At 39.5% G+C, this 22,224-nt stretch overlaps 1 protein-coding gene across 3 annotated transcripts in view; it reads right to left on the reverse strand.

The window, feature by feature from the left end:
• Positions 1–5,956: 5,956 nt before the first annotated feature.
• The window catches only part of TSPAN12 (tetraspanin 12), a 281,046-nt gene continuing 264,778 nt past the window's right edge, over positions 5,957–22,224 (reverse strand). For all 3 annotated transcript variants that reach the window (XM_075342523.1, XM_075342525.1, XM_075342522.1), the window contains one exon: positions 5,957–7,020. In XM_075342523.1, the coding sequence (XP_075198638.1) occupies positions 6,718–7,020 (303 nt within the window). In that variant the 3' untranslated portion in view covers positions 5,957–6,717. The remainder of the gene's footprint in view (positions 7,021–22,224) is intronic.

Here is a 22,224-nt window from a genome sequence, read left to right on the forward strand (position 1 = left end):
CTGCAGATTTATTTCTGCACCAAATCTGCAAGGGAAAAATTTCAACACGTGCACTACACTTCAGGATCTTCTTTGTCTTTGTTGGCATAAGGATTTGCTTGCAGTTTTGTGACAAAACTGAACAAAAAACGCAATAAAAAGGCACTATGTGCACACAGCCTAAAAATTCATGCAGATTATGGTGTGAATCAGGTAACAGGTTCAGATTAATATGAAGAAGCTGTGTTTACTATACACATCTTTCCAATTACATATTTTATTTAATGATTAGAAATAAATGAGTTTGACAAACCAAGAGACAATACAGTTTTTTGCTTTTTTTTTTAACAGAACTCTAAGGTTTCCTTGTATGACCTGCAGACCGGCCTGCTGTGTATATTATGCCTTGATTAGCCCTTGGATCTCGTGCTTGTACTCACCTGTTTATTATAATTACTCAGTGACCTGTCCCATATTCTCTCGCTCTTCAGCTACAATGTAGGGTATGTGACATTCATTTTCTGATTTGTGAGTACTGACATGGCGCACTTCAACTATCCATTTATAATATTATTTATTGGTGTTAGAACTTTTCTGAAACCAAAAATTTCCCCAGGTGCAGTTGCACATAAACAAAATATACTTTACTCACCCTCTCTGTGGCCACTGGCCTGGTCACTGTTGTTAGTCTGCAGCGCTGACATTATTTAGACACACTGCAGACAATCACCAATCTTAGCAGCTTGTGCTGTGTACATCGGCTGTTGCCAAGTTCAGGATGAGTAACACACAGTTTGGTTTTTAGGGCACACTCACATGAGCGTGAAAAACGGACGAGTGCAATGTGAGAAAATCCCGCATTGCACTCTGACCAATGCTAGTCAATGAGGGAGAGCAATTGCTCAGGTTTTCTCGCATCTAGATTCTGGATGCAAGAAAAGTCGCAACATGCTGCGTTTTTCTGCAAGAGCCGTATCTCTCACACCTATTCAAGTGAATGGGTGCGAGAGATACATCGGACTGCATACGGATGTTATCCCAGTGCAGTGCGATATACGCACAGGCTGACAATGGAGGAGATGGGGGGATTAACCACTCCCTCTCCTCCGCAGTGCACACCCTCAGCTTCACAGCCACATGACACTTGGCTCATGCTCACAACAGAGACTGAGCCAGAGGTCATTTGCATATTGTATCCAATGCTCTCACATACAGTTAGGTCCAGAAATATTTGGACAGTGACACAATTTTCGCGAGTTGGGCTCTGCATGCCACCACATTGGATTTGAAATGAAACCTCTACAACAGAATTCAAGTGCAGATTGTAACGTTTAATTTGAAGGTTTGAACAAAAATATCTGATAGAAATTGTAGGAATTGTACACATTTCTTTACAAACACTCCACATTTTAGGAGGTCAAAAGTAATTGGACAAATAAACCAAACCCAAACAAAATATTTTAATTTTCAATATTTTGTTGTGAATCCTTTGGAGGCAATCACTGCCGTAAGTCTGGAACCCATGGACATCACCAAACGCTGGGTTTCCTCCTTCTTAATGCTTTGCCAGGCCTTTACAGCCGCAGCCTTCAGGTCTTGCTTGTTTGTGGGTCTTTCCATCTTAAGTCTGGATTTGAGCAAGTGAAATGCATGCTCAATTGGGTTAAGATCTGGTGATTGACTTGGCCATTGCAGAATGTTCCACTTTTTTGCACTCATGAATTCCTGGGTAGCTTCATGAGGTGTTTTTCAGCAAATTTAACTCTGGCCTGTCTATTTTTGGAATTGATGAATGGTTTGCATCTAGATGTGAACCCTTTGTATTTACTTTCATGGAGTCTTCTCTTTACTGTTGACTTAGAGACAGATACACCTACTTCACTGAGAGTGTTCTGGAGTTCAGTTGATGTTGTGAACGGGTTCTTCTTCACCAAAGAAAGTATGCGGCGATCATCCACCACTGTTGTCATCCGTGGACGCCCAGGCCTTTTTGAGTTCCCAAGCTCACCAGTCAATTCCTTTTTTCTCAGAATGTTGATTTTGCTACTCCAAGCATGTCTGCTATCTCTCTGATGGATTTTTTCTTTTTTTTCAGCCTCAGGATGTTCTGCTTCACCTCAATTGAGAGTTCCTTAGACCGCATGTGGTCTGGTCACAGCAACAGCTTCCAAATGCAAAACCACACACCTGTAATCAACCCCAGACCTTTTAACTACTTCATTGATTACAGGTTAACGAGGGAGAAGCCTTCAGAGTTAATTGCAGCCCTTAGAGTCCCTTGTCCAATTACTTTTGGTCCCTTGAAAAAGAGGAGGTTATGCATTACAGAGCTATGATTCCTAATCCCTTTCTCAGATTTGGATGTGAAAACTCTCATATTGCAGCTGGGAGTGTGCACTTTCAGCCCATATTATATATATAATTGTATTTCTGAACATGTTTTTGTAAACAGCTAAAATAACAAAACTTGTGTCACTGTCCAAATATTTCTGGACCTAACTGTAGGATGCCATACATTCGTGTGAGTCCAGCCTTATTGTAATAATGTTCCTGAAGAGAGTTTTCTGACAACAGAAAACAGTGTTTTTGATTTATTATTTTTCTGCATGAAGAATGCAAGGTATGGCTCAAAACCGCAGCAGAAATTACATACGTTTTCAATGAAGTTTTTTTTATGCTTTTTTGTGCCAAGTCATCCTTATCTCATTGTAAAAACACATAAATAATTGACATGCTGCATTTTTATTTATAAAAGCCCCACAGGTTAAAAAAAAGCAAAGTAAAGAAATGCATTGTGTGAATGAGAGTTCAGAAATCCCATTCATTTTGCAGTTACTGTAAAATGGTGAATTTTTCACTGCATGGAGAAACACATCAAAAATGCTAGGTGTGAACAATCCCCTAAGCCTCTTATTCTCTTGCTTTATGATGCCATTATAGTTTCCAAACATTAGCGACCGATTCATTAGCACTGGGAATGGTCACAACTCGCCAGAAATGCTGGTGCAGTCAAGGACTGGAGAGGCATTTCTGATGTAAGAAATGCCAACACTTTTGTTGAATTTGATGGGCGGACATATCCATGCCCGGCTCCTCTGTAGCGCCACCAATTCTAGCAGATCTGCTTCAAACTGAAAACACCAAAGTTTACAATATTTTTGCACAAAAATATGCACTTATTCAAAATGACAAAAACACTATTGACAAGTGGTCCCTAATCTTCATTGTGTGAACAAAGCCTAAAAGCTTGTTCACACAAAGCATTCTTTTTGTGATTTTTCCATTTTTCATACGTTAAAAAAACATTTAAAAAAACAAACAAGTAAATTTTTTACTGAAGTTTTTCTCCATTGAGAACAAAAATGGCCTAGCAACAAACAAAAAAGTATCAAAACCACATCAGAAACGAACATTTTCATTGCAGTTTTCTGACCTGCATTTTTATACAGAAAATAATATGCGTCAAAAAAAGCTATTTGTGAACATATCCTAAAGGTTTTAATAACTTCTCAGTTGAAGTTATGTTTCTATATCTCAGTACCTATCCACCGTATGTGTAATATTCCCTCCGGTTCAAAGCAGCATGTGCAGCTTCCCATGACTAGGTCACTGGAGATGACTAATCTGTCGCGTTAATAGTGTTTTCAGCTACAGACTAGATTTACTATTTGTACATATTAAAATACATGGGAGGTCATTACAAGGTAGAAAAAGTGGATACGAGGTACAGCGAAGAACATCTGCGCTGGCTCCGACTTACATGTATCATTTTAACTTTCTCTTCCCATATTCTGACTTAAAAAAAAGTCCAGAAAGGCCATGGTCTTGTGAGGACCACTGGCTATGTAGTACACACAACTCCACAATTACTGGCCAACACTTACTAGGCCATTGTTATATTACATTTAAAAAATAATTGGAAAAGAAACAATGCAATAATTCGTTGTAGCAGGGAACCAGTGTAATGACTTCCAGGAATATAATGCATGAACGCCAAGCCTGAATCTCTCAACAAAAACGTTAGGATCCATGTTCTATTAAAATGAATATAGAATGTGTCATGTCTTCCTGTTTCTAGTCCATGTCTGGAGGGTAAACATGCAAATGATGCAATTATTTTACAGCATGTTTCCTTTGTACATTAAAAGGGTTTAGTGGTTTAGAAAGTGAGTTATGAAAAGCATGAAAATATACACCCGTGAGGGTGGAGGTCAGCGCTAATACCCCTATATACCAATAGTTTTGCCGCTAGATTTAAGGCAAAACCCTTCACTCTGCCTGAATTAATAACAATTGGTATAAATATGCATATAAGAAATTACTTATATGTGTAAAAATCTGCGCTAAACTAAGGTTAGTACTGAAAAAAAGGGGGTTTTTTTAGTTTTATTTTCACTACAAAATGGGGATTTAATTTAATACTTGTAAAAATAGGGTTACAATGTTACAATGCGAAAAACACATTACACATTTATTGCACAATTATAAGACATACATTTTTTTAAAAAATGGAGCTCCGGCCGGCGGCTGCCATAAAAAAAACCCAATAAATTGAGGAAAGAGGAGATTGTCCTCTATAACCAAGTTATTATAGGGGTATCCAGAATAAAAACTTGTTCCACAGGATAAATATACAAGTATTTGGCAATATATATATAAAAATCAATCGCTCCGCTAAAATTGAGAGCAGCATAAATTCATATGAGTATTTGATGAATAGTCACATTCAGGGGTAATATGTGGTGTTCAAAAAAAAGGGTTTTTTTAGTCTCCTTTTAGATACTAGATACAAACCTGCACCGAGCAAACACACCGGGAGTGTGGGGAAATTTACACATACCGAGGAGATCTTAGCTTATGTGGAGCGCTAGTATCTAAAAGGAGACTAAAAGAAAACTTTTTTTGAACACCACATATTACTGCTGCTCTCAATTTCAGCGGGACGATTGATTTATATATATATATATATATATATATATATATATATATATATTGCCAAATACTTGTCTATTTATCCTGTGGAATAATGTTTTTTTTCTGTATACTCCTATAATAACTTGGTTATAGCGGACAATCTCCTCTTTCCTCAAGTGATTGATTTTTAGGTGGCAGCCACCAGCCGCGGCTCCATCTTTTAAAAGAATGTGTATGTCTTATAATTGTGCAATATATGTGTAATGTATTTTTCATATTGTAAGATTGTAACCCTATTTTTACAAGTATTAAATTAAATCCCTATTTTGTAATAAAAATAAAAATAAAAAAATAGGTTTTCAGTAATAACCTTAGTGTAGCGCAGATTTTTATAAATATAAGTAATTTCTTATATGCGTATTTATAGCAATAAATATTAAAAGTACTATTAGAGAATTGTGAGTTTACTGGGACCCTCTGTTCTGATTCTGAACAGTTTATTGCTTTCAATAAGAATTGTGTAATGCTTTATTTTTCTTATGGTGGCGCTACAGGCACATTGAGATTTTCCTGTAAGGTTCTTCTATGGAGCCCCAGTAGTCGTACAATCTGCAATAATTTAAATTTCTCCGGACCCTTTTAACAAAAAGAAATTGCACAAAGGGGTCAACCCTTTAACAGTTTAAAGTGATTGTCCACTACTAGCCAATGCCTTCTGATTCCACATTTCCCCCGTGTAAAATAATAAAAGCTATATGTTCCAGCGGTTTTCAGGCTTGCGGTGCCGGGGCTCATGTGGCATTGTGACGTCAATTCAGCGCCACCTTCCTTTGGACCACACGAACACTCAACAGGAAACGAGCACAGATGCAGCACTCACTTCCTGGTGATTATCTCATTTGGTCCACTGGTGAGGCGACAGAAGCTGGCGCTGATTTGACACAGTATTCGTGTGATGTCACAATCCCACATGAACCCTGGCACCGCGAGCCTGAATATCTCTGGAACGGCGCTTGTACAGGAGGTGTCTATAGACTATTATTTTACCTAGGAAAAATGTGTGGAATCAGAAGGGATTGTCCTAGTAGTAGACAATCCCTTTTAAAGTAAATATTTCTCACAAACCTACCTATACCCATAGATTACTGACACTTTCCATTATTTAGCAATGAATTTGTAGCAATAAATACATTCACCGCTCATAGATTAGCTAAATTGATGGAGGTGCTTGAGAGAAATATTCTAACAAGTCTAGCCTTATCTCATAGAAGATGTATGTATCTCATTTACAATCTGTCTGAATTTGTCAGAACAAAAGATTAGTTTTACCTCCTGGGAAACATTCACCCAGTAAAACTGACCCTGTGTCAATGAAACCATGTCCTACAATACATTTTATGCCCTGTAAAACAGTAGGTCACATAAATAGTATATATATACAACCATTACTAAAAGGTATCAGATACGAGCCTCATCCCTGAAGCCATGTGTCCACGAATAGAGGAGCCAGTAATCAATGAATCAACTTACTGTACTAAGGTCAAACCCTGCACCGATATTTATCTTTTCATTCCTGTCTGTCAGAGACCAAATGTTGATTCCATAACAAGCTGTGGTAGCAAGAATGAATCATTTTATAGATATGTATGAAAAAAATCCAACTTAGCTTATTTTTTTTTTTAAAACATGCCACCGTCTTGTAAAAAGTACGTTAAAAGTCAGATCAGCCCATACAATTACATGGACTCTTATACAGTGAACGCCTCTACTATGTCAACCATGTAGAGAATTGTGCTATGTAAAGGACACTTAAATGGCAGTCAATCACAATTCATCCATTTCCAAGTATATGTTAAATCCATTAGCAGTAGTCCTTGGATCACAAATTCTTGTATGGTTCGGTGGTGGCACCTCCACTGTGTTGCAGTTGTGCTGAGCATCTTCATGGCTCAGAGATAGGATTGGTTCTGTTTTTGGATCCTTCTTATCATAATATAAAGCCCACAGCAAAGTGATGGTGAGAATCATAGCTAGGATCTGTGTAACACCAATGGCGATTCCAAGGAATCTTAACACTTGCAGTTGTTTGGTTCCTCTCAGAAAGCCATACATTTTTCTGCTACAGCCCTATAAAAAAAATTAACACAAACCATTAGTAAAAGTAAAATAGCATATTTAACACCGACGTGGCATACTTAGTACTATCAAAGCAGAAAGGAAATGGGACAGAAATGGTAAAAAATAAGAACCTACCAATAGATGAAATAGAAATAAAATATCAATATTGCCATGTATGAGAAAGACTAAAACAAAATCTGTTTTAGGATGTAAAGTAGCTTCTTAGCATTTTAAAACCAAGATCATACTAAAGCACCACTCCAGCGTTTTTGTCTTTACACTTCAGCGCTGGAGTTGTGCTTTAAATCTAAGGGGTACTTTGCACACTACGACATCGCAAGCCGATTGCTGCGATGCCGAGTGCGATAGTCCCCACCCCTGTCGCAGCTGCGATATCTTGTGATAGATGCCGTAGCGAACATTATCGCTACGCCAGCTTCACATGCACTTACCTGCCCTGCAACATCGCTCTGGCCGGCGAACCGCCTCCTTCCTAAGGGGGCGGGTCATGCGGCGTCACAGCGACGTCACACGGCAGGCGGTCAATAAAAGCGGAGGGGCAGAGATGAGCAGGACGTAAACATCCCGCCCACCTCTTTCCTTCCTCATTGCAGCCGGGACGCAGGTAAGGTGATGTTCCTCGCTCCTGCGGCTTCACACACAGCGATGTGTGCTGCCGCATGAACGAGGAACAACATCGTAACATCGGTCCTTCCGAAATTATGGAAATGACCGACGCTACAACGATGATACGATTTCAATGCTTTTGCGCTCGTTAATCATATCAAAAATTATTTACACACTCAGATGTCAACAGTGAAGCCGGATGTGCGTCACTTTCGATTTGACCCCACCAACATCACACCTGCGATGTTGTAGTGTGCAAAGAACCCCTAAGTCCCCTGTCTTATACTCACCCACCACCATCATCATCTGTTCCCAGCAATGCTCCAGTCGGTCTCCGGCAAGTTGTGATCTACCAGTAGCTCTAGTGTTTCATGGAACATGCTCAATACAAGTCTATTTTATTTCAATGCAAGTCATATATTTTATATATCTATTGTCTATTTTATATATATATATATATATATATATATATATATATATATATATATATATATAAATAGATAGAGAGAGAGAGAGATTTTCTTTTTCTTTTAATGTATATTTTCAGTATTTTACAGGATTTATCACTATTTTCGTATTGTCTACATACAAAATCTTTTTTCACTTACTTGTTCCATTCTTAAGGTTCGGAACAGAAATGATTTTGCTTTAAGCAGATGTGTATATTAGTATATGTGTATATATAGATATGGATGTATTTTTGTATGTAGAAATCCTTTCCATGGTTTCATTAAGGCATTTCATCTTATGTTAATTGATCAATTAAATAATTTAATTACCTGTTTATCCACTATTTATAGGGGATGATCCATGAGAATGTGATGACACCTGATGAAGGGGACAGACTGTCCCAGAAACGCATTGTGTGTTTAAATAAAGGAAAAACGTTTTAGCCCCAAGTGGATTTGGTTCTTGCAGCGCCCGGGCATCACACTATTTTTATTACTTTCCTGGTTTTCAATACAAGTCTATGAGAGCGTCGTTCTAAGTTGCATTTACACCTTACGACAGCATTTTTGACTTCCGACCAATTAGAAGTTATAGGGCCACAATACCGGGACAACGATGTAATAAGGTGAAACTGCCGGAGGACAAGTATAAGTACAGTACAAAAAAACAAAAAACTCTGGAGTGGTGCTTTAAAAGACAATTGATTCACACCGTACCTTAAAATCTTCCATTTCCCTCTTCCCAAAGTCAAAATTATTCTGCAGATCATAAAAATATCTGATGATCCGAAGTCGACCATATCAGTTTTATATGCACAGCCAATAGTTATGACCAGTAGTGTGACTTGTTTGATTGCAAATATCAAAAAACTGACCACCACCTCCAAGAATAAGACAAGTGTGAACAGGTGCAATCTAAGACAAGTAGTAAATAAATATAACAAAAATAATACAGCTGAAGTCTGAAATGCTATAGTATGTAAACCTTGAATATAGGAGATTGAATTACTGCTATATAAACTATGTTAGTGCACAAATTAGCCAATTCATGAGAGCCCAAGAGCCAGTGACAAGGTGTATCTCTTTATTGAGACCCTAACTTTATAAGCCTCTATCTGAGCAGAAAACCTACAATTTTAAGGGTAGGCAGGATCCAGCTCTAATTTGTGTGTTACGTACAGAGTGCAGCTGATTTTTTTTTTAATAGATTTACTAGTTATCTCAGCTAACACCTGTTCACACTTATCTTATTCTTGGAGGTGCTGGTCAGTCTTTTTATATTCATCAGCTTGGGTTGTTTATAATCAAAGCTGGATCTTGCCTGCTCTTGAAATTGTAGGTTTTAAGCATGAATAGAGGCACATATGGTTAGGGTCCCAATAAAGGGTTACACCTTCTCACTGGCTGTAGGACTCTCATGAATTGTCCAATTTGTGCACCAAGTACCTCATTTTATTGAACATAGGAATTGCATTACTGCTATAGAAACTATGTCCTATATTCATTGTTTACATACTATAGCATTTCATTGTAGACCCATGTTGGTTTGTCCTAACGTATACCCCAATGGAAAGCTCAAAAGCAAACAATAAGAATTGCATTGTGGACAAACTGATCTATTGTGTTTTACAAAGTACAATTTTCAATAATGTTGCATCAAAACATTCTGGATGCGGAGGTGGTCTTCCTAGAAGTGTAACTGCTCCAATATGGATGTTCCTGGAATGCATTATGACGACTAAGTAACCAAGTGCATAGTAAAATGTGCCGTGTAGCTGTAACCTAAGGGCCAGAGTTGCCCAGAACTGCAATATATGGAAAGCTTTATTTCCTCAGTAATCATTTATATAGTGGCTAGTAAAAACTATTTATAAGCGTCCTTGTTATGGTTCCTATGACTTAACCTTCCAGCAATATAAATAATAACATATATAATCCTTGGAAACTATAAGAAAATACCCCATGCACTGGTCATCCACATAAAAAATGCATGAAATAAAATAATGAAATACCACAGATTAAAAAGCAGAGCGGAATACATCACAGAGACTACAGGGCAATTCTATTTCAATATTTGGAGAAAACAATAAACACTGAATTATCTCCATTTATGAATACTGAGCTCTAAAAAGCCATAAGGGATATCACTGCAACAATTCGAATATTAAATTCAAGCCTGCAAAATCTTGTTTCTGAACAAGCAGTAAGACCTAAGCTCCAAGACTTCTGCCAGGAATGGATTTTCTATATTACTTCCATTATTCTATTATCCTATAAAGTCAGCGCTGCAAGGAATCTAGATACCTTATTGTATTATAAATTTAAGCGTGTCACCTATTTGTGTGTAGTATATAAACACATAAGTGCGGTTAATCTGCATTGTCTCGTAGTATCACGTTTCTCCCATCATAAGAAGCGCAGGACTTTTGTTGTCCTATCTATAATTAGATCTTAAAATTTTCAGATGAGTCTTCTATATGTAGCATCATTTCTTCTATCCACAAGTGTATCTGGAATTGCTAATAAAAGCAAAGTTACAGACTGCAAATATATACCGGATTGTTCCTACAACTGAGAAGATAATTAGCTAAGAGCAATTTCCACCGAACACGGCAGAACACAGCAGTCGCATTATCAAGGTGAATTCTCTCTGCTCGTCAGTGCAAATCTTTGCTTTCCTTATAGGATAAATAGAAAAGATTACAAGGCCAGAATATGTCCATCCCTTCTACTTCATAGCACTAATGATAATTACAAGTAAGGTATACAACGGTCCATGCTGGAGTGACCTTTATCGGAGCACTGTTTTTAGAAGAGGACCTGTAAAGACCCCTTGTTGGCTAAGCGGCCGTTTTGGCCAACAGCTATATCTCTCAGCTCTCTTATAAACAGGAATGTATAACCCCTGTGTTCTCTATGAGAGAACACCTTCCGGACACACTTGGCGATGGTTTATTTTCAGGGAGAAGAAAAATTACTGTTAAAAATCAACAAGCCAAATCCTTCTCTACCCCAACATCATCATAATGGGTACAGTTGGGAGGCCTTTGTACACATTAGCGTGTTCATCAATCTCGATGACTTTGGTCTAATGTGCATAGGGCCTTAAACTGAATCTATTAGCAGGATTTCATAGCCCAAACTATTTATATTTGCATGTATCTCTTTCAAAGACAAGACTATTAATACCTTTACATGGCTAGATCTTTACTCCGCTAATGAGAAATTAGCATTTGTATTTGTATGCGAATGAGGCTGTAGATCTGAAGCCTGTGTCACTCCAGCTCTACCCCCCCCCAGCCTTGCTTCCTCCTTCTTGACTGACAGCCTCTATGTTGTGTGAGTTCATACAAATGAGCCAGGAGGAGGTGCTAGGTTGGGAATAGAGCTGGACTGACTGAGGCTTCAGATTCACCAGAGTCCTTCAGCCTCATTACTGATTTCTAAGTAATGGAGAAACAGACTGGCCATGTAACGGTATTACTGAAGTTATCTTTGGAAGAGGTACATGAACCTATAAATAGAAATCCTGCTAAATTAATGTTTTGCTTTCTGACAATAAAAGTAAGCTGGATTTTGTAGATGGAAGAATACTTCTTGTAAAACGGTGGTGCGAAATGTAAAGAATGAATGTTGATAATGATACGGTTTCATGGCTTGAGCTGGAGCTTAGTTCTGGTGAAAGGAAATACTCATCTTTTCAGCAACAATTTGAAAAGGGTGCTTTCTTGATTTAATGTGACAATGCTCCAATGCACAAAGCTGGGTTCATAACTGTCTTGCCAACTTTGATGTAAGCAGCCTATGTGTAAAACCTGAGAATTCAAGGGATGATATTTATTAGTGTCAGTACCAGCTTTTTAAATTGGTTTCTAAATATATATATAGGGTATATATCCCTACCAGCCAGTTTATCTCAGATTTCTTGACGCTTCAATTTAATGCCAGAATTGAAAGACTGGCAGGGGATTACCCAAACTTCTACTCTTCTATTGCCTTTCTTTTCTGCAAGTCCCTCTGCTAGCAACAATATGGCATGGATTTCAACCAGAATATGTGCTCTATTAATATCAAAGTTGTTATCATCTTGTGCTACTAAAGTTTCAGATGACCTGCCGTATATTCTACGCTTCCCTGGACTAGGCTCTGTCTGTTATCTCTTTTTATACTTGGATACCTAAATGTAATTTACAAGTGTATTTATGTACAGTGGAGAAAATAAGTATTTGATAGACTGACGATGTTGCAAGTTTTCCCACCTATAAAGAATGGAGAGGTCTGTAATTTTTTTTTGTAGGTAAACTTCAACTGTGACAGACAGAATAAAAAAAAATCCAGAAAATCATAGTATGATTTTTAAACAATACATTTGTATTTTATTGTATGGAAAAAATATTTGATCACCTACTAACCAGCAGGAATTCTGGCTCTCACAGACCTCTTATTTTTTTCTCTAAGAAACCCTCCTACTCTGCACTAATTACAAGTACTAATTGCACCTGTTTGAACTCATTATCTGTATAAAAGACACTTGTCAAACAATCACACTCTAACGTTTCCACCATGGCCAAGACCAAACAGCTGTCTAAGGCCCGTTTCACACGTCAGTGAAAAACACTGACGTGTAAAACATGCACATGTCCCTCCGTGTACCGTGATTCACGGCACACGTGGGTTGTCCATGTGCAATCCGTGATCCCGTGATTGCATATGGACATTACTCACCTGCCTTCACTGATGCTGTCCATGGTGCTGAAGTCTCTGGCTCTGCAGCGTCCACCCACCGCTCTCTGCAGCTACTTCCAGGTCGGCAGTTCCTGCTTTCATGAATATTCATGAGCCAGGCAGGAGCTGCCGAGAGCGGAGCAGGCATAGCGAATCACAGGCAAGGTAAGTTGAAAATGTTTAATATTTAATATGTCCGTGATTTTCTTGTACGTGTTTCACTGATCACACACGGATCACAGCATAGTGTGGTCCGTGGGTCATCAGTGATGCCAGACAAAAACTGACATGTCTCCGTGCAGAATCACGGCCAAGGGAGCACGCTGCACGGAGACACGTTCAGTGAAAAATCACTGATGTGTGAGCAGACCCATTGATTAGAATGGGTCTGCGTATGTCAGTGATTCTGGTACGTAAAAAAAAAAGCACAAACGTACCAGAATCACTGACGTGTGAAAGGGACCTAAGGATACCAGGGACAAAATTGTAGACCTGCACAAGACTGGGATAGGCTACAGGACAATAAGCAAGCAGCTTTGTGAGAAGGTAACAACTGTTGGCACAATTATTAGAAAATGGAAGAAACACAGGATTACTGTCAGTGTTACTCGGTCTGAGGCTCCATGCAAGATCTTGCCTTGTGAGGTAAGGATGATTCTGAGAAAGGTCAGGAATCAGCTCAGAACTACATGGGAGGACCTGGTCAATGACCTTAAGAGAGCTGTGACCACAGTCCTAAAGATTACCGTTGATAACACACTACGCCATCAGGGATTAAAATCCTGCAGGGCATGCAAGGTCCCCTGCTCACATCAGCATATGTCCAGGCCCATTTGAAGTTCACCAATGACCATCTGGATGATCCAAAAGAAGTATGGGAGAAGGCCATGTGGTCAGACGAAACCGAAATAGAACTCTTTGGTAGCAACTCCACTTGCCATGTTTGGAGGAAAAAGAAGGACAAGTACAACCGCAATAACACTGTCCTAACCATGACATGAAGCATGAGGGTGGAAACATCATACTTTGGAGATGCTTTTCTGGAAAGGGGACAGGATGACTGCATCGTATTGAAGGGAAGATGGATGGGGTCATGTAACGCAAGATATTGGCCAACAACCTTCTTTGGTCATTAAGAGCATTGAAGATGGGTCGTGGCTGGGTCTTCCAGTATTACAATGACCTGAAAAACACAGCCAGGGCAGCTAAGGAATGGGTCCATAAGAAGAAAGAAACATTTAAAGGTTCTGTAGTGGCCTAGCCAGTGTCCAGACTTGAACAAAATAGAACATCTTTGGAGGCAGCTGAAACTCAATGTTGTTGAACGACAGCCCCAAAATCGGAAAAAACTGGAGGGGATCTGTAGAGAGGAGTAGGCTAAAATCCCTGTTGCAGTGTGTGCAAACTTGGTCCACAATAACAGGAAACATCTGACCTCTGCAATTGCAAGCAAAACTTTCCATACCAAACATTAAGTTCTGTTTTTCTATTCTATCAAATACTTATTTATGCAATAAATGCAAATTATTTAAAAATCATACAAATGTGATATTCTGTATTTTTTTGTTTTATTTTTTCTGTCACAGTTGAAGTGTAACTACAATAAAAATTACAAACCTCCCCATGCTTTGTAGGAGGGAAAACTTGCAAAATCGACAGTGTATCAAATCATTATTTTCCCTTTGTATTTATCTATTATATATCACATCATAAACCTCCATTGAAAACTTTGATGAAATTATATAAATATGATTAAATCAGGACTTTTTTTTATTCATTAAATGTGTGTATAGATGCATGTAATGTAGTGTGAAGGATCCATTGCCGTTGTGCTCATCTTCTGAGTGATATCACTGATCTGCAGACTCTCTGGGCCACAGTGTGCTTTGTGTGACCCAAAAGTGAATTTTACAATGTAAATCTATAGTGTCAGAATGAGGCTCCATAGACTTACAATGTAAAATACACTTTCAGCTCATGCACACAAAATAATGTTAGCTTGATAGTTGCAAAGAAAATGCAGTGGTAGGTGAATACTTTATATCATACACTAAAGGGTGCTTTACACGCTGTAACATCGCTAACGATATATCGTCGGGGTCACATCATTAGTGACACACATCCGGCGCCGTTAGCGACATCGCAGCGTGTGACACCAATGAGCGACGATCAATGAGCGCAAAAACGTGAAAAATCGTTGCTCATTGACAGGTCGTCCATTTCCTTAATATCGTTGCTGCTGCAGGTACGATGTTGTTCGTCGTTCCTGCGGCAGCACACATCGCTACGTGTGACACCGCTGGAACGACGAACATCTCCTTACCTGCGTCCACCGGCAATGCAGAAGGCAGGAGGAGGGCAGGATGTTACATCCCGCTCATCTCCGCCCCTCCACTTCTATTGGACGGCTGCCGCGTGACTTTGCTGTGACGGCGCCCGAACCGCCTCCTTAGAAAGGAGGCGGTTCACCGGCCACGGTGACGTCGCAGGGAAGGTAAGTCCGTGTGACTGGTGTTAGCGATGTTGTGTGCCACGGGCAGCGACTTGCCCGTGTCGCACAAACGACGGGTGCGGGTACGCTCGCTAGCGATATCAGTACCGATATCGCAGCGTTTAAAGTACCCTTAACACTACACTACATGCATTTATACCCACACACATATAATGAATAAGAAACATAATTGGAGAGCTTCTTTAAGAACAAGATTTAATACATTTGTAGAAACCTCATGAATTCAAATTGCTATTGACTTGAATTTCTCTCCAGATGTATGTAACAACCCATAGAACGCTCACAGGCACAGAGATAAAACCATAGATGTTCACAAATTTCGAACTGTGTAACAAAGAAAGCTGACACAGGGAAAAAGTATTGAACACACTTACTGCAATTTAATTAATACTTAGTACAAAAGCCTTTCTTTTTTCTGACAGCTTCATGACGTGTCCTGTATGGAGAAACTAGTCGCATGCATTGCTCAGGTGTGATTTTGGGCCATTCTTACACACAAACACTTTTCAAATCCTAAAAGTTTCATGGGCTCTTTCTTTGAACTCTGAGCTTTAGTTCCTTCCTATTTTCTATTGGATTCAGGTCAGCTTATTGGATATAGAGAAACTGATAGCATCAAAAGCAGTAGTCCCTGTCTCAATAGCGGAACAATTGAGAGGCCACCATTTCACCCTCTTTCCAATAAGAAAGCCGTCAGGGGAATTCAGGACCATTATAAACCTAAAACCACTAAACAGATGGGTGAGGTACAAAAAATTCCATATGGATTTGATAAAATCTACAACCCCTCTCTTAAACAAAGATGCATTTATGGCCACAATAGATTTAAAGGAGGCGTATTATCATGTAGCCATCCAGCCATCCTGCCAGAGATTCCTCAGGTTTGCACTAGAGAGGGAAGGTTGTGTTTTCCACTTCCAGTTCCGATGCCTCCCCTTCGGCCTGTCCTCAGCTCCGCAAACATTTACAAAGTTGATGGCCGAAGCAGTAGCCTTCCTCAGGGAAAAGGGGTGCCGATAGTACCCTATTTAGACAATTTCCTTCTGGCAGCAGATAACTAGCAAGAGTTAACTCTGAACCTGGACTCCACCCTCAGAACTCTCTGTTCCTTGGGCTGGGTGATAAATGCCAAGAAGTCCAACTTCCAAGTAGATATCAGGAAAGCCTTCTTGGGAGTCTTACTGGACTCTGGCATGAGATTATCATTTCTACCAGATGAGAAGGCAAGAAGTATCGCACGCATTATCCGTACTTTCAGGAGAAACCGAAAGACCACAGTCTGATAAGTCATGAGCGTCCTGGATCTGATGACATTTTGCATCCCAAAAGTTACATGAAGTCAGGCCCACTCCAGGGACCTCCACAAGCTGGTCCTGTCAGCCATAATCAGCTCCCGGTGGTCTTAAAACAAGATCTCCCTTCCTCATGCACTCAGGGAATCCCTTTGGTGGTGGGAAGACAGGACGAACCTCTGAGTCAGAGTTCCTTGGGACTGTTCACCATGTATTACTCTCACTACCGAAACAAGCAATTCGGGATGGGGTGCTCACATGGGAACCAAATTCTTCCAGGGCTCTTGGCGAGCAGAAGTACGAGGCAGATCCTCGAATTACAGGGAGCTCGGAGCCATTTGTGAAACCCTCAAAAAAAACTCATATCTTTTCCAAAACCGTCACATCAGGATTCTCACAGACAACATGACGGCAGTATCCTTCATACGCCATCAAGGAGGCTCAACACATCCTACACTACAATCACTAACAGCAGAGGTCTTTCGTTGGGCAGAAACTTCAGTCTTGACTATTACAGCAGTGCACCTACAAGGAGCAGACAACAAAGTGGTGGACTATCTCAGCAGACAAAAGATAGATCCATCAGAGTGGGAGCTCAAAAAGAATTTGTTCCAGGAGTTGGTCAGAAGATGGGGCCTTCTGCAAGTGGATCTATTCGCTTGAAGCAACAACACAAAGTTAGAAAAATTCTTTTCCCTGAATCTTTGGGACAACCCCACAGCGGTGGATGCCATGTCACAGCCCTGGAACATGGAGTTTGCTTATGCATTCCCACTATTTCCTCTGATTCCCAGTGTGCTCGTGAAGATCAAGGAGGACAGATGCAAGGTGTTGATGATCGTTTCTTTTTGGCCCAGACGAAGCTGGTTTTCCCTGCTGAAGAGCCTAGCTTGGAAAGGACCAACCTTTGTCCCTCTAGTACCAGATCGCCTACAACAGGGTCCAGTAGTACACCAGGACATACAACAGTTGCACGTGTCAGCTTGGATACTGAAAGAAAATTCCTAAGACAAAAGGGCCTGTTGTATGAGGTTATCTCTACACTCCAGGCAAGTAGAAAACTGGTTACAAGGTCCATATTCAAGAAGGCCTGGAAGACATTCTGCACTTTTCTAGGCATGAAACCGACAGACAGTGCGCATCCAGACATTCCAAGAACTCTGGATTTCTTGCAATTGGGGATTGGTAAAGGAATAAAACAAAACACTTTGACGGTCCAGATTGCGGCACTCAACTCCTTCTTTGACGTCTCAATCGCATCTCACCCCTGGATTGAGAGGTTTGTGAAAGCCACCCAGAGGCCAAAACCTACCGTGAGGGCTTTTGTATCTCCATGGGACCTTGGGATAGTCCTCAACTGTCTCTTTGATTCTCCATATGAACCACAGGACCAGATCTCCAAAGGAAACCTATCCGCCAAGACAGTGTTCATGGTTGCAATAACGACAACAACATGGGTTGGAGGAATTCCAGGCTTATCTACAAAGGACCCATATCTCCGCATCTTGGAGGACCGTATAATCGTAAGGTTGGTTCCAGCATTTCGCCCCAAAGTGGTATTGTTTTTTTAATCTGGAGCAAGAGATCATCCTGCCCTCTTTTGGTTTTCCCACAGTAACAGTTTACATCCATGATGGACATAGCACATCATGATGTGGGAACTGACAGCTGCTCATGACATGCTATATGCATCATTAAAGTCCCAATGATCTGGAGAAAGCCAACCAAATACTGAACTTTGAAAAGTCAATTTATAAAAATGAAAATACATTCTCATAATCTCATTGATAAATTTCCAAGGTTGAGTAAAGCAAAGATAAAGGAAGGAGTCTTTGTTGGACCTCAGATTCATAAGCTTCTTCAAAATAAGGAGTTTCTCAGTTTGCTACAGGGCAAGGAAAAGGCAATGGGAACATTTGCATTAGTGGTAACTATTTTTGGGGGAAACTCAAGAGCAGATATAGTTGAAGAGTTGGTGGAAATATTTATTCAAAACATATAAGAATCTTGTCGGTAGTATGTCCTTAAAGATTTATTTCTTACATTTGCATCTACACTTTTTTCAGCCAAACTGCAGAGCAGTGACAGATGAGCATGGTTATAGATTTCACCAAAATTCTACAGCAATTGAGAAAAGCTATCAAGGAAAATGGGATTCATAAATGCTTGCAGATTACCGTTGGACAATTGTAAAACATGATCTGAAACAGGAGTACAAGAGACCAGCAAAAAATAGTTGTCACTGAATGAGGACCAAATTTTGTAGGGTAATTTCTCTAGCTGTTTATGGTTTAGACTTGCTTTATTTATTTGAATTGTTGCCAAGTTTCCTCTACATCAATATTAGAAAATTGGCATAACAAAATATTCAGCATCTTTATATTTTCAAAAACAATAATGTTTCAATGTACTGAAACTTTATTTGCAGCAGTAAAAGGAAAATTATTTGATATCATAGAAACAAGAGCCAACTAAAAATTTTCACTGTCAGATTTGAATTCTGGAGGCAAAATCATTGAGAAATGCTCATTTCATATTTGAACCTGACATCTTTTGAAAATATGTAGAACAGTAGACATACATCGCATTACATAGAAGTATATATGACGTACATAGACATACTTGCATGACCCATGGTATATGGACATACATAAACATACATAGATATACATAGACATACTTACATGACACATAGTACAAGTTTGGAATAATACAATACTGTTTAGCATTTAATACCATGACGTACAATAGATTTAAAGTTAGAGACAGGATCATCATACAGCAGCTCCGATTCAAGTAAAAAACTGTCAGATTGCAGCCAGATATTAAGTGGATTGCAAATTACAAATGATATTGAAATCTATGGTAGCCAAGATAATGCAACATCATTGACAATCAGTAGATGTAATGTCTCAATGTGACAGCAGAATCCTCATGTAGTGTGACAAATGTCGCTGCGGGGCCCTAGTTTTAGAATTTTATTTACAAGGTTAACAATATAAAAAATATCCGAATAAAAGCTCCTTCTGTGTAATGTAGGCCCCACACTCTGTGAAGCTTAGTCATCTGTGTATTTCACCTCCAACAAGGTTCTATCATACAGCCTTCGCCACTAAGGCATCTCAGTAATACAATCTCTTTCTAGTGTACATTTTTCAACCTTTGGAACACAGTGGGAATTTGATGAATTGCAGCTGAATTGAACACTAATCCCAAGGGAGTTATCATGTCTCTGCTTACTATTGGTATCTATTATTTGTTTGTAGTTTTATGCCTATGGGGAATACTGCTACTTTTCCACTGTTTTTCAATATCGGGCTTGAGAAGCTTGATTATATTTTATTTAACTTCACAGTAAGCAAGGTCATCTTTATTATGGGTAGACACTAAGTAAAAAGTAGGATGGGAAAATCAAAAAAAAAAAAAAAATTACTGATACACAACAGACCAACATTTCCTGTCGATTAATATGAGACTCCAGTGAAACTGATACAAAGCAGAACATGTAATGTAACTAAAGATTCCACTTGTAGCATAAAGGTCCATGTACACTGCAAGATTATTATGGACAAACATTCCTAGCTAAACTACTTTCACAATAATATTATCACAGTCTAAACAGGTTGACAATACCTGATAAATGACTGTTTTGCTTGACAATGATCTTTCGTGCAGTAAACAAAATACCAACTTTCTCGGCAGCACACATTTTTGTGTGCACAGGGCTCATGCTGCTGAGAACAATGGTAGCCTATGCCCACTGACCGATCTATTACAGATCGTTTAGTGCACATCATTATACAAGGGGCTACTGATAAGTCTTTGGCTTTACTCAGAAAGAAACAAGATAGGATGATGAAAGTTTACATTTATTCCACATACTGTCCACTGATGTCAACACACTTCTTACATTGGTATTCAAAGTTCTGTAAGCCTAGTAAAAAAGAAGAATTTCAGTTGTGCCTCAAACCAGGCATTCATAGCAGCCATGGCATCAGAAATGGTGTGAAAATTGGTACCTTTGAGGTGTTTCTATAGGTTTGGAAACAGATGATAGTCAGAGGGAGCTAGATCTGGTGAAAAGGTGGGTGGTCAACCAGCTGGAAGTCCAGCTCTACCAGTTTTGCTGTGTGCTGTGGTTTGTGCAGCGTGGGCAGGAGCGTTGTCTTGTAGGAACAAGATTCCTTTGGACAGCTTGTTGCGCCTTTTGGCCTTCAGAGCTGCCTTCAATTGATCCAAAAGTTCAATATAATACCTTGCATTGATGGTGGAACCCTTTTGAAGGTAGTCCACTAACAGCACACCCTCCTTATCCCAGAACACAGATGCCATCACCTTAGTGGCTGATTTTTGCACCATGAACTTCTTTGGATGAGGAGAACCACTGTGCCTCTACTCTTGACTGCTCCTTGTTTTCAGGGTCATAAAAATAAATCCAAGTCTCATCCATAGAAACCAGTCAATCCCGAAAGTTCTTATCAATCTAGAAATGCTGAAAATGGACCGGGAAGTTTTCACTCGCATGCTTCTCTGATCTGTTGTCAAATATTTGGGGACCCACTTTGCAGATAGCTTCCTCATGTCCAAATGTTCAAGGATAATGACACAGATACGTTCACTGGAAATCCACATGATGTCTGCTGTTGCTTTAGCTGAAATTCATCGATTCTCCAGTATGAGGTTGTGCACAGCATCGACGGTCTCCAGCATAACAACCACTCTCAGTCATCCAGGACGTTCCTCATCATTGGTGCTGAAGTGGCCAGTTTTTAATTTGGCAAACCAGTTCTTAACTGTGGAATATGAAGGGCATTGATCCCCCAATGTCTGCGACATATCACCATGAATATCCCTCGCGGACTTTCCTTGCAGAAACAAGAATTTTATCACTCCTCTGCTCTCAGTTGCAGTGAATATTGCATTAGACTCTGCCATTTTGTTTTCCTGCGTGCGTAGAATACTGTTGCCAAGTCAACAAACACAAAATGTTGAAAACATATATTAGACACACAAGGCTTTCATGTCATGTAAAATTCGTTACCGTAGAAACAAAAAAAATCCTAAAGCCAAAGACTTATTAGCAGCTCCTCGTAGTGGTCTCCCTGTGTAAACAGGCTAAAACAGGCTATGAAACGACCGCTGATTAGCAAACAAACTGCTGATCTCTGGTCATTTAGTGCCCCGGAAAAACCCATGTAAATGGACCCTAATATTGGCCTGTAAATTGAACAGAGACACATCCGAATTCCACTAAATGGTTGGTAAAAGAACGGACAGCACATTCCGAATTGCAGCCGTAAGCTGTTGGTTTTATTCAAATTGCTTAGGAAAAGTCAGTCAGATGAGAAACAAAGATAGAAACTGCCACAAGGACTAAAAACAGATGACCATCAGATCTCTAAAATTGGTCAAATTTTTTTTTTAAAGTAATCTGTCACCAGGTTTTTCCTCTATAAGCTGCTGCCACCACCAGTAAGCTCTTATATATGATCAGCATTCTAGAATACTGTGTATAAGTGCCCAGGCCAATCTGTATAACATAAAAAAACAATTTTTTATTATACTCACCTAGGAGGTGGTCTGGTTGGCTGCGCTTCACTATTGTCAA

Source organism: Anomaloglossus baeobatrachus, chromosome 4 (assembly GCF_048569485.1).
Source record: "Anomaloglossus baeobatrachus isolate aAnoBae1 chromosome 4, aAnoBae1.hap1, whole genome shotgun sequence".
Taxonomy (NCBI): Eukaryota; Metazoa; Chordata; class Amphibia; order Anura; family Aromobatidae; genus Anomaloglossus; species Anomaloglossus baeobatrachus.